Source organism: Anopheles ziemanni, chromosome 3 (genome assembly GCF_943734765.1).
Source record: "Anopheles ziemanni chromosome 3, idAnoZiCoDA_A2_x.2, whole genome shotgun sequence".
NCBI lineage: Eukaryota > Metazoa > Arthropoda > Insecta > Diptera > Culicidae > Anopheles > Anopheles ziemanni.
Genome location: NC_080706.1, coordinates 55,479,034 through 55,505,554, shown reverse-complemented (window position 1 = coordinate 55,505,554; position 26,521 = coordinate 55,479,034). Strand labels below are relative to the sequence as shown.

General features: G+C 46.4%; 1 protein-coding gene across 1 annotated transcript; it reads right to left on the bottom strand.

Annotated features, from left to right (window-relative positions):
• Positions 1-831: 831 nt before the first annotated feature.
• Positions 832-17,337, bottom strand: LOC131287776 (inactive rhomboid protein 1-like). The gene is made up of 7 exons (XM_058316860.1): positions 16,568-17,337; positions 11,966-14,837; positions 6,205-6,429; positions 5,770-6,111; positions 5,450-5,704; positions 5,118-5,375; positions 832-1,392 (listed from the first exon to the last, which is right to left on the bottom strand). Exons 1-7 carry the CDS (start codon positions 17,335-17,337, stop codon positions 832-834), a joined length of 5,283 nt encoding a protein of 1,760 aa, XP_058172843.1.
• Between the last annotated feature and the right edge of the window lie 9,184 nt (positions 17,338-26,521).

The following is a 26,521-nucleotide window of genomic DNA, read 5'->3' as shown; positions in this document are numbered from 1 at the left end:
TTTTGATTTTAGCTATGCTTTCGTTACTTAAAGTGTTAAATTACGTTAATGATAATATGCGATGCGGTTATGATAGAATAATGCGCTACGAAACGGTTGTTGAGTCTTGGTTTAGCAAATGTTGTGAATGCAAAAAGGATATTGATTGTATGAGTGTTTACGATTGGTCATGATAACTCCTTCCCGTTTCGTGCGAACGTACGCTTCGCGATTCAATTGCACGTCGTCGTTGGTTTGCGCTGGAATTGATCGCCGGGTTTGTCCATCGGAGTTGTGCGCAATATTTGAACTGCGGGGGAGGGGTTAGTTTAACGGATTGCTAGGTCGATTATACTTTCGTGCTAATTTCTGCCGCTCTATCAAAAAGGGTGTTCGGAACCGGAGATGGGAAGGGACGGGGAACAAAAACCAACCGTGGACCAAAAATCGACCCGAGCTAGAGATGGAGAGTTTTCAAAAACATGGCTTCCCAAACTCTGGCGCACCAGTTTTGTTTCTCGCAGTAATATGTTTGTTTTTAAATGTTTTGTTTAAATGTCTCTGCTACACCTTGTCGTTGTCTACCCATGTTTACACGGCTTTCGCACTTGATCACAATAAGTTTGGATTATTTCTTCGTCGCTCTTTTGCTTGCCTATCTCTTTTCGCCTTTGCTTCCGCCGAAAGGTATCTTTGACACTGCGTTGTGTTGGGGAGCGGCGCTTGGGGCGAGCATGCTTAGTGCAGCACAAACTGATATACGAATTGAAAGTCGTCCACGTCGTACAGCACGAGGAGGACGAAGAGGACGAAGCATAGCTCGAGGGCGGTGAACAGCAGAAAACATCGACGTCATGCATTCGTATCAGCATGGCGTGGCTGCCGCAGCACACACTGCCCCTTCTCGCACATCGTCTTGAGGAGGTTGTTGCCGGCCGAGCTCCGGCCACCACCGTTCGGACGACTGCCCCCTCCCGACATCACACTACCCCCGCCCCCAGCACCACCTCCTCCGCCACCCGGGCCGGCACTGTAATCGTGATGATTGTGCATAACGTTGCCACCACCACCCCCACCCCCACCGCCGGAAGATTTGTAATTGTTGTTGTACGTGCCAATGATGTGGTTCCCGCCGCCGCTACCACCACTGCCCGCCCCGTTCCCGGGACCGCCCGTGGCGTGGCCGTGACCGTGGCCGCCGGACGAGTGGCCACCGCCGAGCGGGTTGTAGTTGTTGTACCCATCGTACAGACTGTAGTGGTCGTGGTAGCCGTGGCCCGCGTTCGGATCCATCAGCTGGTTCCCGTCGATAAAGTTGAGCGACTCGAACAGCGTCGGGAAGGCGTAGAATACGATGAACATTACGGCGTACAGGATGAACTGCAGCGTCACACACGTCCAAATGAGGTTGATCTGAAACGAACACGAAAACGTTGTTAAAGAATGAAAATGAACACAATGAAACGATGCCAATTTCACCGGGTTTTTCAAATTCAAATTCAATCGGAGTGCACTCCCTGTTACGGACGGACGATATGTTTCGTTCGTAATGCCAACGGATAGGAAATTCTGCCCCTGACCACGAATAGAAAGAAAAGTGGGAAGGGTCGTGGGAGGAAAATATTCATATTTAGACGAGAAATGTTAGGACAAGAAGGTCGTAACAAAGAAAGAAAGCGAGACTAACGCAACGAAAGAAAACCCAAAATAATTTTATGTTTTCCAGATGGAAATTTCGAGTGCGAGTAATAAAAATATCGTGTGCATTGAAGCCACGTTTTTAGGAATAGGCGACAATGCATGATGCCGCAAGAAACGAGCATGCATGCGCTCGAAAGACCAACGGGTCGATTATTAATAACAACGTTTCCATCTAAGGAAAATTTTATATCCAGAATCGTCACGTCAACGTGACGATAACCAGACGCCCCACGCGATGAAGGGTTAAAATCTTAGCGCGATCGACGTGATCGAGCGACGAAGCGTCAAGTGGGTCGATATCGATCGACGCTGCAACCCCTCGCTTTCTCATTAGGGGAAAGTGAAACGTTTAGGAATAGAACGTGTGACGAGAACGAAACCATGTAACGTTCTCCAGCAGCAGGGGGCGATCTGGAATTAGAGCGAGATCTTCTATCTCGCTCGCGCTCATTAATTAAATGTAATCAATTCGATATATAAGCGATCAGAAAATTGAATAAAGCAGTTATCTTCACCAGGACGCCTACGAGTAAAGTACCTGAAATTCCTTACTCAAGTTCATCCGAAATTAGTTCACGAAGTACCCAAACCCTTCCGAACTTACGCTAGATTCTGCTCTGTTCAGCGGCACGTCACGCTGCAGACCAGCTTCTCGTAAACCCTTTCCAAAGACTTAGAGAAAATTCTGAAGGCTTCTCTCCGACGTCGGCAAGTCACGGCTCGGACGGAACTTTAGAAGATTCAATAAGTTTCCCGCTTCTGCGTGGTCCTCTCCGCTGCCGGCAAGTCACGGCTCGGACCGGTCACGTTGACAAGCACTCCCGATTCCTTGTCCGAAAAGAGTTAAGGACAACTCGCGGAACACCTCTCCGTTCAGCGGCACGTCACGCTGCGGACCGGGTTCTCGATTCGCCTTAACTTCAGATTTCTGTATCACACGTCGTTTGCACCGTTGTTGGCACGTCACAACACGGGCCGAACACGTTGATACCGAAATCGACGGACTGCCAAATCCGGTGCAGATTCTCGCGTCAGGAACGACGACGCACTCGGTCGAGTACCTTCGCGCTCGGCTGGACAATCCGCTTCGTTACACTCCCGATTGTCCGATTATTCGTGAATAGGATAAGTGCTCCCAGTGGTGCTAGTACCAATAGTAGTTGTAGTGGAATAAAATTCTAGCTCTACGACGAAATAAATACAATGGAGATATTTGCTCTTGTATGAAATGTTCTTTAAGAATTTATCAAGTACGGCTTGATTTCCTTAAGGATATAAATAACTGCCAAATGCATTGGTTTATGAGAGGTCTATGAGGCCAATGCATTGGTCTATGACCGGACACCGAACCGGATTGGTGCCTATGTAATGGAGGCGCCTGGTACTTCGTATCGAAAAAGAAAACATATTTGTCCAGAGGCCAGAACCCGACTGGCAAGAACCAAAGAATCTTTTGATCCATAGAATATCTTTTGATCCGATAGAATTTATGATGTTTCACTGTTTGCATTTAAAGAGTAATAAGGATAGTATTCGAATAAAAACCTTTTTTTTCATATTTTGATAATGTTAACTGTTGGAATTATTTTTATTATTTTGCAACAATGTTGATTGATTTACCAAATGGGTCTTGAATTTGTGACTTTACTTTTGAATGAAAGAAAAAAAAGAATATGAATATTCTAAAACGATCCAACGATCCGTGTTATGATGCAGAAAATGTGCCTTGTTTTTTTGGTAAAAATATGAGATTATTGCACTAACGTAAATTAAAGAGATCAGTGTAAAGATTTTATTGAAGAAGAGTAACATCCCCATAATAGATTTAGCATTTTCCGATAATCAGTTTTAAATCGACTTTAAAAAAAAATTAATCAAAAAGTAAACAATTAAATTACTTGTCTGATTGGTTCAACGAAAATGATAGTCCTAAAAAATAATTCTCCTGGAAAGTTACTGATGCTTTCCCATGAAATAAAGCTTTTAAAAATCTGGCTTTTGGCAAGTAAAACTTTTCAACGGAATAGAAAAATATATGTTGAATTTATTGAAATTTTAAAAATTTTAAAATAAATCATTCATTGGTGATTTCGGGGCTTTCAATTTAAAACTGCTTTGCGCCCTTAGAACGCCCAATGCGCCTTTAGATGTTTGTACTCTTATGTTATGTTGGTTAAATTTGCATGTTTCAGGTATGAATATATTGTATTTTAGTTTCTGTTTTGAATGTGTTTTGACTCAAACAACCACAGCTAAAGAACTAAAGATAGAAGGTGTTTCAATTGTTATTCAAAAAGTATGACAATCCTGGGTATGCTCGTCGTAGATGTAAAAGTACAAACATATAGTGACAAATAAAAACAAAATAAAAACCATATGCACTTCGATTTTTTCACGCCCACAAAAAAATTATGTGTAGGAATTTGATTCTTTCCAGGAAGCTGGAACTATTGCTGTTGTTTGCAACACTTTTCGTTGCTAACGCGAGCTGCCAATTTGGCTCAAAAAAAATAAATAATCTGATCGATAACGTGAGCCGAAAAAGGTAACTTTAACCATCAGCTGACTGGTCACCGGGCAGAGGCGGATTAAGTGTTCTAGAGGCCCCAAAAACATACGTTACACGCTACATTGAACTTTCGCATTTCCTCAACATTATCCTAAATTTTAAAAGTCAAAAGCCTTATTTTCAACTTCATATTTCCTGCGAAACCATCTTTGTGAACTCTCCAAGAGAATCATTTTTCACGAAAAGTATTTGCTACGCACGAAGTTGATGAGTAAATAATTTTTTTTAATCTTATCATTTATTGAGGCCCTTAAAAATTTAAAAAGTTCTTTTCAGTGAAAAGTTCTAAAAACAAAAGATTAAAAAAAAGAACAAAATAATCTTTATGGATCGGTATTATATAGTTTAACTAAAAAAAATGTGACGTTTGGCGATCTTTTCTTAATTAATGTATTATTCGTTCGCAAATTCATCATGCATTTTATAAGACATGCAACTTTTTCGGAAAATTATAAAAAATATTCCAACATTAAAATTTAAAAGTATATGGGCAAAACGGACGAGACCCTGGATAACTCGGGGATCCAAGCAGCTGCTTAGTTTGCTTATCCTATGATCCACCACTGCACCGGGGTCACAGGATCGATGACCCTTGAGGTCGGCCGTCGGTGGTATAAATAGAGCACGTACCGGGAAAATTGGCCAATTGCGATCGAGTATGTTTTGGTTTAAAACTTATTTACTCTTCAATTTTAAAAACCGTTTGAAAAAATTGGAACGAAGATTGTGTGAGGGAGGGCAGTTGGAGAAAATTATGAATGTTTGATGAACTTTGAAGAATGACGCCATTGTGCACCATTTGACTGCCGCAACACCAAAAACCGAATAATACCACCATGTCTACATAGCTCAAGACATTGATGCTTACCTTGCTCTTACGACTATGTTTAGTAACGTTGACAAACGGTACGAATGCTAGCGTGAGGGCTATCCCGGTGAGTAGGCCCGCGATCAGCCCGGTAAAATTCTGCTGCAGTGGCAGTGTTCCCAGCCCGAACAGGGTGCAGCCGAGTATAAGCAATTTGATCATAGCTATGTGTGGTTTTTTCAAGCTCTTCCAGTGGCACAGCACAAGCTGCAGCATTAGCGACGCCAGCACGCCGGCTATCGATGGCAGTGGTCCAACCTGCGCGAGAAGAGACGAACAACTAGGGCTAATTAAACATCCGGGCCAAAGGGGGTAGGACATGCGACCCGTACCTCCGCCTTGTAGGGCACAAATATTGCACTCGTCAGATTCCCAGCGATTCCCGAGCCAATGTACAGTATGGCCGTCCGCAACGGGCCTATCAGCCGCTCGAGGTCGGCCAGAAGCAGGTGCTGGAAGGCAACACTGATGATCAGATGGATGAGGCCCGCGTGCAGCACCAGCGACGTGAAGAGACGGTAGAACTGGTCCGGGTAGTCGACGGCAAGAAAGTGAAACATGCCGCACACGTCGTTCAAGCACGAGACCTGCAAACGGACAACAATTCGTGTGAGTGAGTGGCCGTTGGCGCACCGGTGGATCGCGTACGTACCTGCGAGCACAGTGAAGCCTCCTCGTGAAAGTACCCGTTAACGAAATCACAGTATTCTCTGGTCGTAATGCGGCACTCGCCGTACACTCCGATGCAGCACGGATGGCCGATCACCTCGCACACCATGTGCTCGGCCGTGTGGTCCTTGAAGCGGAAGCGCTGCGACAGCTGATTGTTCTTCCGGCAGATAGGCCACTTGGTGATGTCGTCCGGCCACTCGTGCGGCGCGATCGAGGCCGGGGCGTCGCAGTACTTCGGGTCGAGGCCGCACACGCTGCCCGAGATGCGCCCGCCCGGTCCGGACTCGCCCGGCGACCACTTCTTCCACGTGGCGATGGTTTTCTGCAAGGGGAAAGATTCCGCCTGTGGTGAAATGGGGTTATTTCGGTGCGCTTGGTTGGCTGCTTTTGGTTTGCTTTTGGTTTCTCGCCCTACCGATGGCCATCCGCGAATGGAGCAGTCCGCCTGGGAGCTCTGCACGCAGCCGGAGTCGTCGTTCCGTATGCAGCAGGCCGTTTCTCGCTCGTGTTTGCGCGTCCTCGAGACTACATCCATGATCTTCATGTCGCGCCGCATGCAGGCGCCGTACTTCGCGCCGAGATGGATCAGGTCCGCACTGCGCAGACCGATCCAGATGTTGCGTGGCTCTTGGTGGTGCACCTGGTGGAGATACAGGGAGAGAGAGTGAGAACGAGAAGCCACGAGGGTTCCGATTTTGTTTATCATCTGATTAGCTTGCATTTTCCACCCTGAGGAGTTTTTTTTCTCTTATTTTCAGCTTCTAGTACATGGAAAAGCAAAAATATTCCTTTACTATGTGTTGATGTGTGATTTTTGTGTAGATTTGAAGTGAAATATGGAGAGGACTTTTTAATTCATGCTTACTAATCGATCTATCAAAGGCTATCGAACCGAATTGCAAAGAAATTAAACTGGGTCAGGTTTATACAATGGAGCTAATCTGTTCGCCAAACATGTTTTTTTTAGGTAGCTGCTGGAATGTACTCCTCTGTAGTTAAAGTTTGTATTGTATTTCAATTTTGTTTGTATGTATTTCAAATCATCTTCATAAAAGTGAATATTTTTCAAAACGCTAGAATTGCAGCCAAGTGCCTACAAAAGGAGAACTAGTCAATGTAATAAAAAATCTGAACATGATATAATCATATAATAAATATTTTACAAAATTCCTTACGCAATACACGGTGTCTAAATTATTTTCATACAAATTTAACGAACAATTATTTCATAACCCCTAATTCGAATTTCCTTGGACTTTTTTCTAATTGAAAGTTAAAATGTTATCGATCAATGTTTTGGGATTATACTGCCACTAATTTATTTTACCAGCCTCAAACATTTTTCAAAACAGTTTCAGGCGGTACGCACGACTTTCATCGCAATTTTCCCTCAAGTTAGGATGATCGCGGTATTGAGCTGGGTTAAATTGGAAATTTGTTTAGCTTGATTATATTTCATAGCTTATATGGCAATTCTACATATTTCATCGGATTGAGATTGCCTGTTGATTTTTTTTTTATTGATTTACGGAATATCCTTGGACCTATAACATCACAATCTGTCATTTTGAACAGCCTCGGACTGGTAGAGGATCAAAAGCTTTCATTGGAAAAAAACAAACGGTTTGGCAGCATATCTCATAAGCATTTTTTCATCTCATCCCCAGACCATTTCATCTTTTAATTCATATTAATATGAAAATAAATGACTATAACAAAAAAAAGGACTGTATATCTGTAATAAACGGCAATGGCAATGAACTGTGGCATGTCTACGATGACAAAAGTGTCTGAAAATATAATTAACCAACGAAGAAAAATGCTTAACAACGTCGTGTGATGTCGTGTGACCACTTTCCAATGTGATGTTTTTAGATAATAGGCTTAATAAATAAACCTTTTTACGGTATTGTACCGTGGCACAAAAGCAAATAAAAGGTTTAACACTAGAATTATCGCACATGGTTTGGAATCTTGCCCCAATGCTTTTTAGGGGTCATTTTGAACTCTATTTGTAAAACCATTTTTAAAATACATTCACTATTTTTGAAGATTTTTCAAATTCAGTTTGCCTTTATGCTTGCGTGAGAAGGCACTTAATCCTGAAACCTGGCCGAACGGTCTCGTATTTCGCGAATTCGTTGATCGTCGCCTAAACTCGGCAAATTTTTGGCGTCCTACGCCGAACCTACATCCGCAACCGTCTCAGCACCAAACTCCTCAAGTCACTGCACTACGCACAGAAACACAACCCACCGTACCACACGAACTTCACGTTTAACTGGTCACCAAACGAAACACATTTCACAACCCACCATCTACTACCAGAATGTGAGAGGCCTTAGAACTAAAACCGCCGAACTGAGATTAGCTGTGTCTGAGTGCGAGTATGATATTGTGTCCTTTACTGAAACGTGGCTCGACGATGCGATTCCATCCCAGATGATATTCCCATCTCAACCGACCTATGGTTACTCAGTGTACCGTACCGACCGGAGTGTAATGAATAGCACTCGCTCGCGGGGTGGAGGCGTGCTAATTGCAGTTTCATCGAAACTAAAATCTCAAGAGTGTCCCGCCGCTGTCCGATCTCTCGAAATGATCTGGGTGAAAATTCATCTCGACAAGGGGGTGCTCTACCTAGGGACTGTTTATATCCCACCATATTTAAGCAACAATTACGGAACACTACGCGATTTATGTCTTTCAATCGAAGCAGTTGTCAGCAAATTGAATTCCAATGATCGCCTCATCATTCTAGGGGATTTTAATCAACAAAACCTGATGAACAACAGACCGTTTAATGACATTGTTGACCAATTTGCACTGAATCAGGTCAACAACATTTATAACTCACATGGCAGGGTGTTGGACCTAGCCCTAGCGGACGACAATACTTCCCCACTTCTACATGTACTTGAGCCACCTGAACCTATGATGCCGGTCGACATGTATCATCCACCCATAGCCATTCAATGTGAATTTGGAACGGTGTTCAAACGTAGTAGCTCAGATGGCACAGCTCAGGATCTGGACTTCTACCGCGCAAATTTTAATCACATAAACACTATTATCTCGGGCTTGAACTGGAGCGACCTGTACCGATCTAACATCACTGTAGACGAAGCAGTAAAAATATTCAACGAGAAGCTTACCGGCATATTTATGGAAACAGTACCACGTCAAAAGCGGCCAAATCATCCTCCCTGGTCGACCAATGGTCTAAGAATAATTAAACGTCATAAGAAGGCTGCTATCAGACACTATCACTACAGATCAACTTATCTTAATCGCTGCAGAGCATCTGTTTTAAGCCGAGAATACCGCTCACTAAACCGGTCATTGCACAAATCTTATGTCAATCGTATTCAACACAGCCTCCGACGCAACCCGAAGCGATTCTGGTCTTTCATCAAAACGAAGTCGAAGAAACAGCTACCTTCTTTCATGACATATAATGAAACTACTGCCAGCACCGAAAAAGATATTGCCGACCTATTCGCGTCACGATTTTTTGATGTATTTGACCAACGCTCGCCGAATGAGGATGATATACTGAATGCCACACGTGACACGCCATTAAACATGCTCAACATTCAGAATATTGTCATAGACGAGGAATCAGTGATAGCCGCTCTACGGAAGCTGAACAAATCATATTATCCGGGACCGGACGGCATTCCTTCCGTAGCTCTAGTCATGTGCGGGAGTAGTCTGGCTCCCCATCTCGCCCGCTTATTCCGTCTGTCTTTTCTCCAAAGCACTGTACCAAAGATTTGGAAAACCTCCTCAATGGTACCTATCCATAAGAAAGGCGATCTCAACGTTGCATCTAATTATCGAGGCGTAACATCTCTCACCGCATGTGCCAAAACAATTGAAATACTTATATATAACGCACTGATTAATCCGTCCGCGACGTACATCTCTTCGGCTCAACATGGGTTCATGCCTAAACGCTCTACTTCTACAAATTTAGTAGAATTTGTCTCAGAATGTATGAGTAGCATGGACAAGGGCAAGCAGATTGATTGCATTTACACAGACCTGAAAGCCGCCTTCGATAGTGTATCTGTAGATATACTATTAGCTAAGCTAGATAGGCTCGGCATGTCAGAAGCAATCCTGCTATGGTTCCGCTCCTACCTAAAAAACCGGGTGTATTACGTCAGCTATGGTAGATCTCGTTCTAACGCTTTCCTGTCCACGTCCGGAGTTCCGCAGGGCAGCAACTTAGGACCATTGTTGTTTTCGTTATTTATTAACGATCTGTGCTACGTTTTACCGACCGAGAATTTCCTCATGTACGCAGATGATGTGAAACTCTTCCAGCCAATGAGTTGCGCTAATGATCGTGATAGCTTGCAGCAGTGTTTAGATAAGTTTATCGACTGGTGTGACCGTAATTTCCTAGTCATTTGTGTTGAGAAATGCTCTGTGATATCATTTACTCGTCTAAAAAAGCCTGTACATGCTGACTATAGAATAAGACAAGCTATTATAACGCGTACCGACCGAATCCGTGATCTAGGTGTCCTTTTAGATAATAAGTTAACCTTTTTACCACACTATGACAACATTTTAAAGAAAGCTAATAGGACATTAGGGCTAGTTAGGAAAATGACATCTGATTTTAGTGACCCTCTATGTTTAAAAACTATCTATTGCAGCCTTGTTAGATCAATATTAGAATTCGGTTCTGTAGTGTGGAGTCCAAGTGTCGCGTCCTGGACAAATCGGCTTGAGGCTATACAAAAAAGAATGACTAGGTATGCCATAAACCTTTTACATTGGCCCAATAGCAATGACATACCATACTCTACACGTTGTCTGCTGTTAGGGATAGAAACACTTGAGAGAAGGAGAGAAAAAGCCAAGGCTATGTTCATGTTAAAACTGTTAAAAGGTGAAATCGACGCCCCGAACCTACTGCAAAAAGTCGGTATCCAAGTCCCACGTCCAACCGCTAGACATTACACCTTATTGATGACATCGCGGCATAACAACCAGTATGCCAGCAATGAGCCTATTTCTGCGATGATAACTAGCTTTAACAGAGTGTACCACAGCCTCGATTTCAATAGAAACACTCATGAGTTGTTTGAGGAATTAAGACACGTGTCCAGATGAGTCCTTGTTATATCACGTCCAGTAAATAACCATTTTAAATGTAACTATGTCTTGTGAAGCCCACGGAGGCCGACAAGTGTCTTAAACAAACAAATAAACAAATTCGTAAACTGTTACTTTTTAGTAAATTTGTAGGCGTATTTCGTATCTTTCGGCGATTTAATTTTTTTTTATGTACCACTTCATCATTCCGCTAGCTCGCTATAAAGCAAGAAAGATACATATAAATCGAATTTAAATCCTCTTTAACTTTTATTTTTTTAATGCGCCTCATATAAATCCAGGAAAAAAGTGTGCGCTATAATGCTTATGCATTTGGCCACCTTTAAAAACTAATTTGATATTTTTAGGATAACAAATGACGGCACAAATTAACCTTTTTTTGAGAATTTCTATTTCCGTCCTGTGCTTTGTTCTTTTATTCCGTACGGGAGCATTTCAAAGCGTTATGCGAAATACGTTACTATGGGATTTGGCGTTATTTTCGATCTTTGAGGTCAATTTATGGCGTCATTTGTCATTTCAAAAATTTGTTTTTTTTTTATGTTTCTCAACATACTACCTTTCCAGCGCACAATTTTTTGTCTGGGTTTGTATTATAGATTTTGAATAAATAAAAGCTGAACAAACGTAATTTCGACCGGTTTTGCTTTACATCGAGGTAGCGGAATGATGAAGAAATGCATCGGAAACCTAAAAACGTCAAAAATAGCCAACAAATATACTAAAAAGCAACAGTTTACGGATTTGAAAAACCTTCCGAAATAGTGAAGTTATAGCGTTTTACAAGTAAAGCATGGGGTTCTAGGAACTGGTCGAAAAGAAAAATCTGAAATTTTTGTTTTAGATGTGGCTTTGAATTTTAAGAAAAACCTTATTTTTTTGTAAACATATTCAGCCGTTTTCGAGATATTCAAATTGCAAAAATTGCGTTGTGGTCAAAATGACCCCTATTTGGATTCTAGTGTTAAAGCACCGGCTTTTTCAACGGTGTCTAAATTTGATTCTGGCTTTACCTTAATCGGTTTTGAGGAAAAAGGGATTACCTGTTGCAAGCTTAAGCTCGTGACGAGGACTTGCGCGGAGCGGTACTCCATGCCGAGCCCGATCGGCCCGAACCCGTAGCAGATCAGCGACAGCACCATCACCACGATCTGCACCGTGTTGATCCAGTAGGTGAAGAACGGCCGGTAGTCGTACCGCTCGTCGAGCAGGTTGGGCCGCAGCAGCTTCACCCGGTTGCGCACCGGGCGCATCGAGTTGTCCAGCACGCCGTCCAGGATGTGCGAGGAGATCCGTTGGCCGTGCGGCTCCTGCAGCGCGCCCTGGCCTCCCGCTTGCCCCTGTTGCCCCTGATGCCCCTGATGGTGCAGCTCCGCCGACTTGGTTCGCCACCCGTTGATGATGCCGCTGCCGGTCGTCCGTTCGCCCTCGGACACGAACAGCTGGCGGGAGTTGTCGGGGACGCCGAGTCCCGGGGCACCGGTGGCTGGCGCTCCGCCCGGACCGAGCGGGACGACCGCAGTCGGAGTGTCGAAGAACGCCTCGCCGTCCTGAATCGGTGCCAGCCCGTCGCAGTGCTCCCGCTCCCCGTCCGCCCCACTCAGCTCCACGTGCGCCGGCGCGAAGCTCCTGGACCACTGCTTGTGTGTCCGCAGCCGGCGCCGGGTGAGACTCTGGACGACAAAGCTCAGCCCGCTGTAGATGACGGCCGGCACGGATGGCTTGCGCTCGGCGCGCACCAGAAACACGTCCCCGGCCGCCTCGTGTCCCCCGGCGACGTAGTGCGGGTTGGCGCGCTGCCGACGGCTCAGCTCCGTCTCCCGCTCGTCCTGACTCTGGGCCGGAAGGATGTCCGGCCGATCCGAGGGTGCCAGCGGTCCAGCGCCTCCGCCCTGGCCGTGGTAGTGGTGGTGATGGTGGTGGTGGTGCTGTCCCAGCCCGTGACCGTCGTTGCCGCCGGCGTGGTGGTGGTTGGCGCTCGCCCGCCCCACGTCCATGTCGTCCCGGAGCGAACCGAAACGCCGGCAGGCAAACCGCCGCTGACGGTCGTCCCACTTGGTGCGCTCGTACTCCTCGTCCTGCACCGACACGCCGAAGAACTTGGACGTCTCGCGGCGCAAGTACTCCTTGACGCGCTGCTTGCACGACAGGTTCGATGGCGGGATGCGCAGCAGCTGAGCGTTGCTGTTGCGCTGCAGCGTCGAGGCCGGGGAATCGTTCAGCGAGCCCGCGGCGTGCGGGGCCATGGCGTGCGGGGCCACGGCGTACGGGACTATCGGGGGCGACGGAACCGCCGGCGGCTGCTGTTGTTGAGCGGGAACCGGAGACGGCGAGGGTTGCGGAGGCCCTGGGGGTGGTTGCGGTGGCGCCTGGGAAGAGAGAATCATGGCGGCCTGCTGGTGATCCTGCAAGATCTGCTGCTGTTGTTGCTGAGGACTGGTGAGTTGCGGTGGTATTGGTTGCGGCTGTGCTGTGGATGGCTGAAGTTGTGGAGCTGGCGAGGATGTCGGCTGTTGCGGTGGTATCGGTTGAGAGAGCTGACCGGATTGACAACTTCCCTGCGAACCTGGCTGCTGTCCGATGTTGCTGTACTGAGTTTGCTGTTGCTGCTGTTGCTGTTGCTGTTGCTGTTGTTGTTGGCCCAGCAGCGAACGGCTGCTGCTAGCGCTGAGGATGTTCTCCATGGAGGGCGCATCGTTTCGTGTCGGTTGCGTGAACTGGTGCTTGCTGCCGTTCCTCGGGATCGTACTGATGTCTCTGTCGGGGCGTTCGAGCGTTCCCTCGGCGGAGGTCTCGTGCGTCTGGGAGTGTGATTGTGCGGTTGCGATACTTGTTTGCTGGGACTGGTGCGATGTGGAGCTTTGTGATTGCTGCTGCGTCGGCGGCTGCGTTTGCTGCGGACCGTGATGTTGGATGTACTGAGGTTGTTGGGTGACTCCAGAGCTCGGCGCCAGCTGGGGCGAGGTGAGGGATGCGGGGCTGATCGGCACCGAGTGGCACTGGTCCGGCTGCGGACTCATCGGACCGGTCGTCTGCGTCGTCTGGTGCACTCCGGTCGTGCGGCGCAGTGTGTTGCAATGCAGACAGGACGCACTGCCGGCTCCGTTCGGTTCGCTCATGACGCTGACCGGTGTCGACACCCGGTAGCTGCCTCTCGGCTGGTCCAGGAACTCCGCGCTGGACGTGCGGGACATGCGGTAGGTGCTGGCGCTTCCCGCTCCGCTCGTCGTCAGCACGGACACCTGCGAGTGGCGACTGCTGCTGCGGGACGTGTGGCCACCACTGCCTCCTCCGTGGGACGACGCGTGCGGCAGGGTCGATGTGTGATGGGCGGCCACCAGGGAAGACGGACACTTGACGGGCGGGCGGACTCGACCCGACGCCGTGTTGATGCTGCTACTGCTTGCCGCCGTGCTCTGGCTGCTTCCGATGCTGCCGTAGCCCAGGTCGGGCGTCTCGAAGCCTTTCGGGGGCGATATGGTGGGCGGTTCGTTGGAAGCGATGTGGCCCGTGCCTGCACCCGCCCCTCCTTTGACCCGGAAGCCGTAGGGCAGGGTGCTGGTGGCGTACGCGTACTGGTGAGCCCCGACCTGACCGCCATGGTGCCCGGTGGAGCCGGTACGCGGACCAGCACCACCCATCGAGACTCCCTGGCCGCTCAGCAGCGCACTCATGAGGGCCTGCGTTTTGGCGGTGGAGGAAACCGCCCCCGAGAGCGGCTGGTAGGGGGGCTCCTGGGGCGGAGGCGTCGGGACGTAACGCTTGATCGGTGTGTGCACGTTCGAGCCCAGGTAGCCGTAGGTGTCGGCGGCGGCCAGGGCGCTGCTGCCGGCGAGGAAATGGGCTGGTGGAGGAATGTACCGGTCACACTGCGGGGACATGTCGCGGTAGCTTTCCGTCAGACTGTGGCGGTACCTGAAAGGGATGAAAAGGGAACAAGGTGGATTTATAAAAAACGTGTGCATTAAAAACATGGCCAGATTTTAACGATTTTAATGCAAAAAAAGAAAATGGTTATAACTTTCTATTGAAAACATCATCTAGAGCAGCATTTTTCAGAACAAGTTTGACAGCTTTGCCATTTCATTTGAATCCTTCGTGACCTAAACATTAAACCAAGTACGTTTGATAATATGTTCGTTCTTTTAGGTAATTTCTCTCTCATTGTATTGTTATTTCAAAGATTCATGAAACCTATGACGGGAAGGTTAAATGCACTTGCAACACATTGTAATAATATTTTACTATTTAAGTAAAAGTGGGGGTTTTTATCAAACAGAAATTTATTTGCGAATATTAGAAAACCATCCTTAAACATCCTTATCCAATCATTCTGTACAAATTCCAATTCCAATCGTAACCAATGTTATCGACCATTTTTCGATAGTTTAAAGGTTTTTCAACATAATTCCCAAACGCCTATCGAAAAACATGATCCACGACGAGATTGGTGCGTATTAACTGAATTATCCAGCTACGCAAAGATAAAATACCGTAATCATACCGTCTTGATTATCTTTAGTGGTGTTGCCAAATCAGCGAATGGTCTAATTAAATCTAATACAATAAGACCGAGCAAGCCGTAGCTAGTGGGCAAGAGCGAGTAAGACAGCTGATCGATATACTAGGAGAGTGTTATGGAATCGGGAGCATCGATCAGCTGATTAACGCGCGGGGGATTTCGGTCGACGCACGTTGACCCGATTGACCTAAGCTAGTAAAAAATGAGAGAAAGAGAAGCTAGAAGATAAACCTTCCTCATTGGTGCGCGGAGAAAGGCTTTTTTTAACTGTGCCACCGCCGAGGAAGGACTACATACATTTTAATGCTAGTGTAAAGGTATTCAAGGTTCAAGTCCCGAATAAATGTTAAAAGTTATTAAGTGGTTTAATAAAACTTAGTATTTTAACAAGTGTTAATTTGTTAAATAGGGCAAGGCTTATGCCTATGTTTCGGGACAAAAAGACAATTTCAACGATTAATGTAAAATTACACTTGTTAGAGCCAGTCCGGAACTGCGAGTCCGGACTCGTTCTAACAGCACCTGATAAACAAACCGAGATTAGAGGTAGGAAAAGCATAAAATAAGTGGAAAGAAAGAAGAATTCTTTTTAATTTCCTACGCCGCATCCAATTCAAAGTGATAATTTAAAATAACCGAGTATGTACCTAATTTATTAAATAAAAAGAGGAATACTACCTCATTGGAGAATAGAGACGCAGTACGTTTTTAAAACAGAGTGTCGATTATTCGAAGCGACATACCAAAACTATAAAAAAGGGGTATGTAATCTTAGTTGAACATATTTGAATTAAGTTATTGAATTCGGTGTAATTGCTGGGTTGGGCTAAGCATACGGGTCTGATTTTATTGCCGTTACGCCAATTGGTTGACCATCAAAATCTGTAGCGCAAAACAATTCCTCTAAATTAGTCATTGCACAGAGCCGACCGTCGTTGGCTGGTTGGGAAAAGGCTATTAACATGATGTATATTTTTAATTTAGCTTCCGTCACGCCCGCCTGGTGGGCCGCTACTTCCGGCGAGTGCGCAATCGAGAGTTCATAAATCGAAGCGAAGCTTCGGGGGTAATTAATTCCAATAATCGTTACTCGTTCCAATAATTTACCCCTGCGTCGGCTCACCTGATATTGGAGGGGCTCGCAGTGCGGCGCTGGATCGTGCCGTAGTGCCGGTCCGCGTAGTGATGGGTCGTCGGGGCCGGTGCCGGCAGCCCCAGCACGTAGTGGTCATTACTCGGCGCCGGCGATGGCGGCTGCAAGCAGCTGGTGCTCAGCGGATCGTCCAGCGTCCCGAACCGATCCGTGCTGCCGTGCCGGTCTATCGAACCTAGGCCCGCCGGGGGGATCGCTTGGCGTTGGAGATGATGGGGTTGCTGCGCCGGTGGTTGCTGAGGCGGGTCCAGCAAGTAGCGCTGGGACGAGTGTCCGCCGCTGCCGATCGAACCGGTGTCGGCCAGCTCGTGATAGCTGACCGGCGGCTGCAGGGCGAGCTGCTGCTGGTACTGGTTGTGGCCGTAGGAAGCCCTCCGTCCGGAGCTGGCCGAACGGAGCGTCCCACCGGCCCCTCCCTGGTACCAGGCGGGGGAACTCTGGAGGTGATGCTGGGAGGTTGCTTGGGACTGCTGCAGTTGCTGCTGTTGCTGCTGCAGCAGCTTGGCGTGATGGGTCTGCTGCGAGTGGTGCGCATTGTTACGATGATGTGATGATGATTGTTGTTGCTGCTGTTGCTGCTGCTGCTGCTGCTGATGATGATGATGTTGCTGTTGCTGCTGCTGCTGCTGCTGGTGCTGCTGCTGCTGCTGTTGATGATGCGTCAAGTCCTTCGACAGCTGGTGGTGTGGTGGAATGTGGTGCTGGAGCGCCGAGTGGCTGTACTCCGTGCAGTCCTCCATCGGAAGCCCGCTCGTCTGGACTGCCTCCACCGTGTCCCGCTATAGTGGCGTACGCCGCACCGCACTCGGCCTCTCCGCCGTACCTCCCAGCACCTTTGTTGTCATCGCCGCCGTCGACGTCGCCGCAGACTTTCGTTGTGGCATTCTGATCCGTTCGGTTGACGCACGAAACGTTCCACCTTGTGCTCCACAAACCACAGGCGAAGCTAGAAAATGCTCATCCAAGTGTGCGAGCTTCACTCCCGTGGACTCCTTTCCGTCGCTGGCCAATTCCTGCCGATTCCTGGAGGTTACAGTATTCGAACGCGCTTATTATTGCCGCGTAGGAGGAGTAGTCTACCCTTGATGGATTTCGTTTCCCTTCACCTCTTGCGATGAGGTTCGGTGAAATAAGGCGTGAATAAAACGACGTTAGTTGGTAGGCGTCGCAGGGCAGCGCGAACAAACGAACTGCGTTTGCTTTGATGTCTCAGTTGGATCCATGAACTACAAGCAGGTGGCCATTGATGTCTCGCGCTGCCTTTGTTGCCGTTCAGAGGGATTAGCTCATTTTTCCCTCCTCCGATGATCGATCCGTTAAGAGTTTGCACTGTGATATACTGCTTGAAATACAATGTTGTAACAACAGACTATTCTTTCTCTCTTTTAACACTGGGTCATCACATCAAACGGACACACCACACTATCCAGTAGTTCATTGGTGCATCTGAGAAAAGAAAAGAAGTAACTTAACACTCACAATCCCTCTCCGACAGAAGGAAACACACACGCCAGATACACAGCTTCCGGCCTCGGCAGCTGGCGGTGCGTGCAGAATCACTCCTAGATGGAAGCCCCACTACTCCGAGCAGCTGCAAGGGTGTTGCTTTTTGTTTTTGTTGGGTTGACTGCGCCGATGGATACCCTTGCATGGATGGACGGTTCGGTGGAGAACTATCCTTCCGCTAGACCACCTTTGTCATGAGCGAAGCACACCGTAACATTCCGAAGTCATTCACCCATCTTTGTATATCGCACCTTTGTGTTTTATTTCCGATGGCTGGGTTTGTTTACGCACAAAGGAGCCTCCACTCTATAGTGCTCCCAAGGTAACCGATGAACTGGGATTAATTATTTGGGGCGTATTTTAAATAAAAATTGCGGGCAGTCGCTTAACGAGGGAGTTTTCCAAAACACCCCTCCCCATTGTGCAGCCCACTGCAGTAAGAAATTATACCATATCCGTTCGGCTGTTGTTAACTGCCACTAAGCTTGACTGAAAGCGCACACAGTTAAACAAACCACTACCATATACCACCACAGCCACCACTAACCTCGACCATGCCGTACACAATCAAACGGCCCCGTAAAGGCGTATATTGCTATGGGATGGCGATCGCACGTGACACACATGAACGCACACAGCTGCACACACACGGGTTGGTTAATCCTTTATTCAAAGGTGGATCGTACGTGAGGACTTCACTGTTGCCTAAAAAAGGAAACTAACTGCCACGGGACGGGGTGTGGAAAAGGAAATAAAAATAATGGTGGTGTCGAAACAGTGTTATTTTTTGCCTTTTCTCTTCTGGTGTACAATTGTGTGCTGAAGTGGTGGAGCAGCTCCTCCCATTTTCGCCGTCAGTGGCACCCGATGACGTTGGCTGCCCAACGGGGTAGGACGAATGCTGTGTTTGTTTTAAAACTTGTCTTAAACAAAAGAAAAACAACAAAGTAAGCAAAGAAAAAATACACACCCCCACATAGAAACACACACGTACACAACGAGAGCAACATCAAGAACCGTTTCCGTCGGGCTTGAATAATTAGCGAATTTTTCACCGTGGACCAGGCGTCGGTGGAAAACCGTGAGCGAAAAATCCCCGAGCGAAAAGGGGATTTGCAATTTGATGATTAGAATCGATCCGACGCTGATGACCTTATTCTACGGTGGGACGGCGCTAACGAGCGCGTCGGTCGAAACAGTGTACGGTGGTTGGAAAACCCCGTTTCCGGGAAGAAAATCACCTAAACACAGTGAGCAGTTTTTCCCCACCCTTGTTTTCCATGATTTTTTTTTTCTCTTCACTTCGTTGACGTCTGACGGGGTGGCCTCGATGGGGGTGCGCTTTTCACTCGGAGGACTCGATTATTTCGAGCCCATCGTAATTATTTTGACCATGAACAATTTTGGAGCAACGAATTTCCACCGTTTTTATTCCCGCACGGTTTCATACACTCGTCCCCATGCTCGCATTTTCACTCCGATCTCCGAAGGCCACTCGCCATTGTGTGTGCGGGGGAAACACTTCAAGTTGCTGTGTGCCAGTTTTCCATCGTCCTGCCGAGGAAAACGGATCGAAACGCACGCTTTTTGGCGCTCGCTTACCCGTCTAGCGTTCACCGATTGGAGTCGCGAACTGAAGCAATGATGTTTAAAATAAAGAACGAAAAATTAACCCGACGAATCGAACGGCGACGGGCTTTTTGGGGCGCGTTTTGGGAAAATTTTTCTCCCTGCTCGCTTATACCGTGTGTCCCGACTGCAAAGCCTTCACGTCACTTGATTTTTCCCTATTCCGTTTAGTAGGAAGCGCTGGTCTCATGGCACGCACACTTCGGTGCGCCGCGTTCGGCCATCCTTGTTCCGCATTATGGTGGAAAGTCCCCGGTCGGCCGTCGAGTGCGCGCACTCGCTCCTTCGCGCGGCGAATACACGCACACCAGCAGGCGCACCCTTTCGCTTTTCCGCGCTGAACTGGGTGGCGGACGGCGAGGGTTTGCGAACAACACGGACCGTGGAGACGAGGGGGGAAAGTACGCAGGGACACACAGGAATCACCCACACAGGCACACGCGCACCCGTTACTGAACGGTTGACTGAGACTGAGTGTCTCGGTTTCCCGTGAGGTGTGAACGATGGGAAAATCCTAGTCCGATGGTGGCGCGTGCTGAGGGTAGGAGTGTTGGTGGGGGATTTTTCTTCCCTAGAGCTCCCCTTTGCAGTTTGATGTTTGTTGAAATGTGGACACCTGCGACAAATATATTTTGTAGAACTAATATACGATCTTCCGAAACTGAGACCACAAACAAATCGTTCATGAAGAATGAGTTTTAAATAAATTTAAAACATTATTTATAAATTTTATCACTAGTAAAATCCCATTTCAAACTTGCTGGTTGCGATAGTTCAGCCTCAAAGCACTGATAGCAGTAGTGCGCACAGGACGGTGGCCACTGGCGGAACAAAAACAAAATCATCTGTACGAATAATCTCCCCGAGAAAGGTGTGTTCCTTTTTATGGGGGTAGCCTTTTTATGACTGTGTTGGAGACACTGCTACACCGCAGGCATAACTCACCCCCTTAGTAACAAGGATTTGCGCCTTGCTCTATAAATTCGCCACGGCATCTTCCCTACCACCTTCGCTCACCCTCCACCCATGCTCTTCTTCTCTCTTTCGTTTGTCACATTCCCAGCATCACATTTTGGCGATGAGCCCATGTTGGGAAAAAGAGTGCACTCTCCCTTTTCACGGGGTTCGTCTTTTGGTGTGCTGACAAAATTGCGCTCCGATATTGGTAGGCGAGTGTGTTTGTGTATCGCCAAGCGCAGTGTTGTCGTGGTGCATACTGCGGCGCAGATGACGATGGGGTTGTTGGGTGTGGATTGTTTTCAAATGTTTTTCATCCACCACTACTACCAACATCGCCAGCACCATCACCAGCACAACAAGTGCGGGGAATGCGGGGAAGGACGAAGTCGTGTGTAAGGGAATGCCTTTACAGTGGGGCATTTTGCTCCACTGAACTGACATTCAATCCTGTCACGCTGACAGGACAGCGCCGTTTGACAGCGGTTGGAATAATTTCCCCATTCCGTACGGGGGCGCTGCCAAGTTTGAACGGTAGTTCTGGAGCTTTTCCTGAGGAAAAAGCGTGCGATGCAAACTTTCGCTTGTGATGCTTTGCACGAGACGTTGGTGGAAAACTTTGATAGTTTTCCCATGAAAGACGACAGATGGAATCACAAAAACAGGATAATGCTATGCTTTTACGGATTTAATCGTTATTATTTGAAATGTGAAATCAAAATAGAAGGGAAATAAATAAAACTCAAACAATCAGAACTAAATCACTATTTTATCAGCGGTGTTGAATATGACCCACAAAATATTCTCGTTCTCCAAGAAACGGCTTGACCCCATATGCTGAAGAGATAGCACGAAAGTATCAAGGAGGATTCAGTAGAGAGACATCAACCAGTGATAAGATCTTCATGATGAGGCATGTTCTGGAGATTTTCTTAAGAGCAGAGTTCAAACAAAATACTTTCCATCTCTTCATCGACTTCAAAGCCGCTTACGATAGCCAGGGTTAAATTATGTTTCATGCCATGGAATCCCGACTAAGACTTGTAAGAATGACCATAACCAACGTCACTTGTCAGGTGAAGGTGGATGTAAAACTCTCAACAAAGAGACTGTGCCAAGGCGATGGATTTGCCTGCATACTTTTCAATTTAACGCTAGAGAGGACCATTCGAGACTCGGAGGTGAAAAACTTCGGGGAGCTTAAGTCAATCCAGATTCTGGCATACGGTGATGTTATTCGCAGATTGACGAGTGAAAAACCAAGATGATGGTAACGTTCTCCGAGAAATGGACACTGTCCAAATCTGACGGAAACCCGCTTGACCGTGTTCGAGAGGAAGATGTTCAATAGAATTTTTGATCCCGTACGTTAGGAGGAACTATGGAGGACCCGATATAATGATGAGCTCTATGAGTTGCACGTAGACCCCACTGTCGTACAGTGAATTAGACTCGCCAAGCTACAGTGTGTTCGAGGCACCGGACTACCCAGTCCGTAAAGTCGTTTTAGGCTATCCCGAGTGAGAGAGGAGGCCTAAATGTAGGTGGAAGTATTGCGTAGACGAAGCCACCAGAAAAGCCGGGATATGGAACTGGACCAGTGTGGTGAGCGACCGTGACCGATTTCGGATGGAGCTTCGTCAGGGCAAGTAAGCAAGTATTTTATTAGCAAAAATCGTTTCACAGAAAAATATTCTTTAAATTGTTAGGAACGCAATGTCACTTGTTTGACGCTTTATGATGCGGGTGGAACAACAAATGCATGTTACTTAAATTAATTGAATTCATCAATATAAAGTAAACAAAATTTATTGTCGGAAATGTACTTGCTTTTCCTTTAGCGTTGAAAAGCAAAACTATTAGTATTTCTAATAGCAATGCTAATTTGCTCGGAATAATGAACATACGTGATTCATTCAAACACCATGTTTATTTGTTATTTTCTACATTCACATTTGGCGTATAAAGCTTTGAAAACATCGTGAATTCTAAAAAAAATTTTCCTTAGCTTTCTTGCAAAATACATTTTTTTATTTCTAAATAAAACATACATCAAACAAAAGGTAAATTTCTGTACCTCGTATATAATGAAAACTATGGAATTTTGCCCAATTTATCACCATTTCCACCATTTTCATGCCACAAATGCGACTCCCATTTGTGTGCATGTTTCTCGGGTGCTTATCGATATTGCATGGATTCCTCAGATTTGGAACGGTTATTTATCGGACACGGGCCAACAGTCAAGATTAATCCAACCAGCACCACCAGGCCAGCGAGGAACTTTTGCAATAATAACCCCTGCCAAGTGTAAATCAAATTGGGAAAGTTGGGAAATGTAACTTTTCCTTCCCCCATTGGTGGATAGTTTGTGACGGTAAGTTTTCGTCGTGCTCGAGTTCTGCAATCCGCAAGCGATCGGAAGGACAAAGGTCACTCGGCAAGCAATGCAATTGCTGCGAGGAATGCTGAGGGACAGGGGAGGAGGGGTGGTGTTATACGTTTTTGTTTTCATCCTCCCTTACCCCGTTCTCATCCCGGGTCGATGAGGACAAAAACTTTTCCAAGCATGGCGCGACATCAGAGATTGCCAATGCACTCACGCTAATAGTTTTGAGCGGCACTACGGTGGCGATAAACGTAATAATAATAACGATATCAATGCAATCCAGCAGGCTGCAGGCAGCAGCAGCAGCAAATCGGCAGCGGACGGACTCATTCTCGAGCGTACGAAAGCCGGTACGTAATGAAAGATTTTCCCGGCAGCGGGCGAAAGTTTCGCCAATATCGCCGGTACTGCTGGTGACAAAAAGTTTCCACCTCGGGCTGAAAACTTACCGGATAAGGTTGGCATGTTTTTGTAGTGGTAGCAGCAGCAGGGCAGGGGCAGCCACCCGATTGGAGCTCTAAACGATCGTAATAGCATTACGTTCGCTGCTTTAATTACCAACTAACACTTCGCCGTCGGGCGCAGTGTTGGTGAGCGGCTAAACTTTAAAACAACATAAAACTTTCTCGATCCCGGTGTTGAGTTTCTCACACAAGAATATGCCCAGAAACCCATCGCGACGGCGAAGTAATGGCTGGGGCCAATGGCCGCTGGAAATCGGGCAAGAAAAATCTGTCGTCGCCAGAGTTACGAAGAAGCTTTGAACCAAACCGACACAACACACTCGCAAACCTAGTGTGTGTGTGTTTGCAAATAGAGAAATCTTTCCCTAGGAAAGGGGGTTTTCCGATTGCCGAAGAATATATAATCACTAGCTGGAAGCCCCGGCGAAGCTCGGGGAGGAAAAATGTGACTAAAGTTTTTATTCTTGGTTCATTTTCTATGCTATATTCAGTGTGCCTACGTACATATTAGTAGCAGTGATATCACGCGGAAATTTTCTTTCATCAATAGTCTAGGGGGCTAAGTGCATGGGTGTTGTTCCGGAGGATCGGAGTTCGAATCTAGGCTAGGAAAAACTTTTTTGTTACGGTTGTAAAATTTTTTTTCAGAATTGTTTTTAGATATTTAATGTACTTTTTCAAATCCGATCATATTTTGATACATATTTTTCAAATTATCATAACCATTATTAAATTTAAAGCTTGGTGGTTCAATTTATTCACATAGTTATATATACCAGTATTTTCCCTGTGCTATCCATTCGTACAACTGGTGTACTGGTAGTGGTGCTCGAGCCTTGTATCAGAGGTTTGGTTTTCGAATCTTGATTGGGAAAATCTTTTATAGTACGAAATAAAATTTTTCTTCAAAATCTACGTTTGCCATTCAAGTAGCGATTTTTCCTCGCCATTTCTAACTTGTGCTATGGTTCCTCGGCAAGACTACGGCTTCGCTCTTGGTAAACCCGTGTTCGAGTCCCGTTTCCACTTAGAGTCAGATTGTAAAAAGCATGCTTCACGTGCACTGTAAAAATGTAGGGTTTATTGCCACATCTCATCACGGGACTTTGAAACTGAGATTTATAAAGATAAAGATTATCTGTACGGACACGGAGCTTCCTTGGTGGCCAAAAGTAGACACACTAACACACACGAAGCACTTCGGTTCAGTTCGAAAATGGGCTCGTATTTTATCAATTTAAACCTTTCCGATGGGATTATGGGCATTATCTTAGTGGCAAATGAGGATTACGGTGGCAACGTCCAATCGGGTAGTTGCTTTCTAGCTGCGTTTACCCCAATCTGTTCCTACACTTCGATCGTCGTCGCTGTTGAACGGGAGAGAATCCTCCAGGGTTGGTTAAGTAAAACCACGTGACTTCACAAGCATCCAGCCACGCTTGGGAGAGATGAGATTGGGTAGGAGTGAGACGAAAGTAGCAAGTACAACGGGCGAGTACATAAATATTTATCAATGGTTGCAGCCGGAACGCAGCAAGCCAACTGATGGAACATAATGTTGGCCCCGACTCGCGCATCGAGTGTTGCTGGTTGGCCGGGTCTGGTTTGGATGGGTTTGGGAGGATCTCGTTTGTTGCGATTGCGTCCGCCATCAGGACCGACCGAACAGGACTCGCACCACGTGGTGCCATGGTGAGAACTTCGGTACTATTGCTCACTCCAGTCCAGTGCGCCGTGAAGTGCTAAGGAGTGCAGATTATCATCTTTCGGCACCTTTTCACTGTCGGAGCGCCGAAAGTTGGCCAGCGGAAAAGCATGTGATTTCCCGGTTTGGCTTGTTGCTGCCTGCACCGGTTGTTTCTGATCGAAGGATTAGGTGGGGGTTATTCAGCGTACTTTAAAACTTCATTCACTTATATTCTCTGCTGTTCAAAGTAGCAGTGAATAGTATGTAACACTACCAGAACATTAGCAGCAATTGATTGATAGCACTACAATATTCATTCCTTGTTTTAAGCTATTTAAAGAGTATATTTGGGTTGTCCCTGAAGAACGACTGATCGTGTTGCTTTGTTTTCGCTTTTGTCGGATTATCTGCGTCGTTTAAAACATCGATAAGTTATATTTTTTCATTTATATTATTATTTAGTAGTAGTAGTGGTTTTTGTCCAAAAGAATAATTGTAATACATGTACTTATAGCTACTAATAAAGAGGATTAACGAGTTCGAAATCGGTATTAGCGCGTTGATATAGATAACTTGGTAACGACGTGGGTTCGAAGCCCAACCGAAACCGGACCCTCCCCTGTTCGAAAGGACTGGCTATCCACGTACACATAGGGTAAAAGTCTCGTAAGCCCTAAACGGGCAGGTATGACCAAAACGGTTGTTACGCCAAGAAGAAGAAGATAGATAACTTGGTAGATGTCACTAGCTCAGTCAATAACTAGTATGGTAAACTATACTACTGGGATAGATTTAAGCAAGTATGTGGGAAAAAAGGATTAAGTAGTAGTAAATATGTTTTATAGAGGCTTTGAGCCGGGTGGTCTCTTTCACCTCTGAGAGGGAAAAAAGGAATAAAGGGAGCTTTTGAAAAACCCACTATTTAAGCTAAATCCAACAACAAAAAAGAATACTACCTAAACTTAACCTAATTAGTCCCTATTTATAACAATTAACCAGTTTGATCGCTTAACGAACTAGATTATCAAGTTACTTGCTTCATGAACACTGCTTGGAGTGCATTTTTCCTAGTAATTGCTTATTACTTTTCCAATGTACGTCGTTTAGTGGGGAATGTGACATGCTCGGTGAAGCCGACGAAATTCTTTCATTCTTTGAGATATTAATATGAGTGATTTAAGCGCTATGGGACTAGACGGTTATTACGTCGACCTGACAAGTGATGTGTAAAGTAGTATCTTATTTTGTACATTTACATTTCCCCGTTGTTTTGCACGGGGTTTTGAAAGATT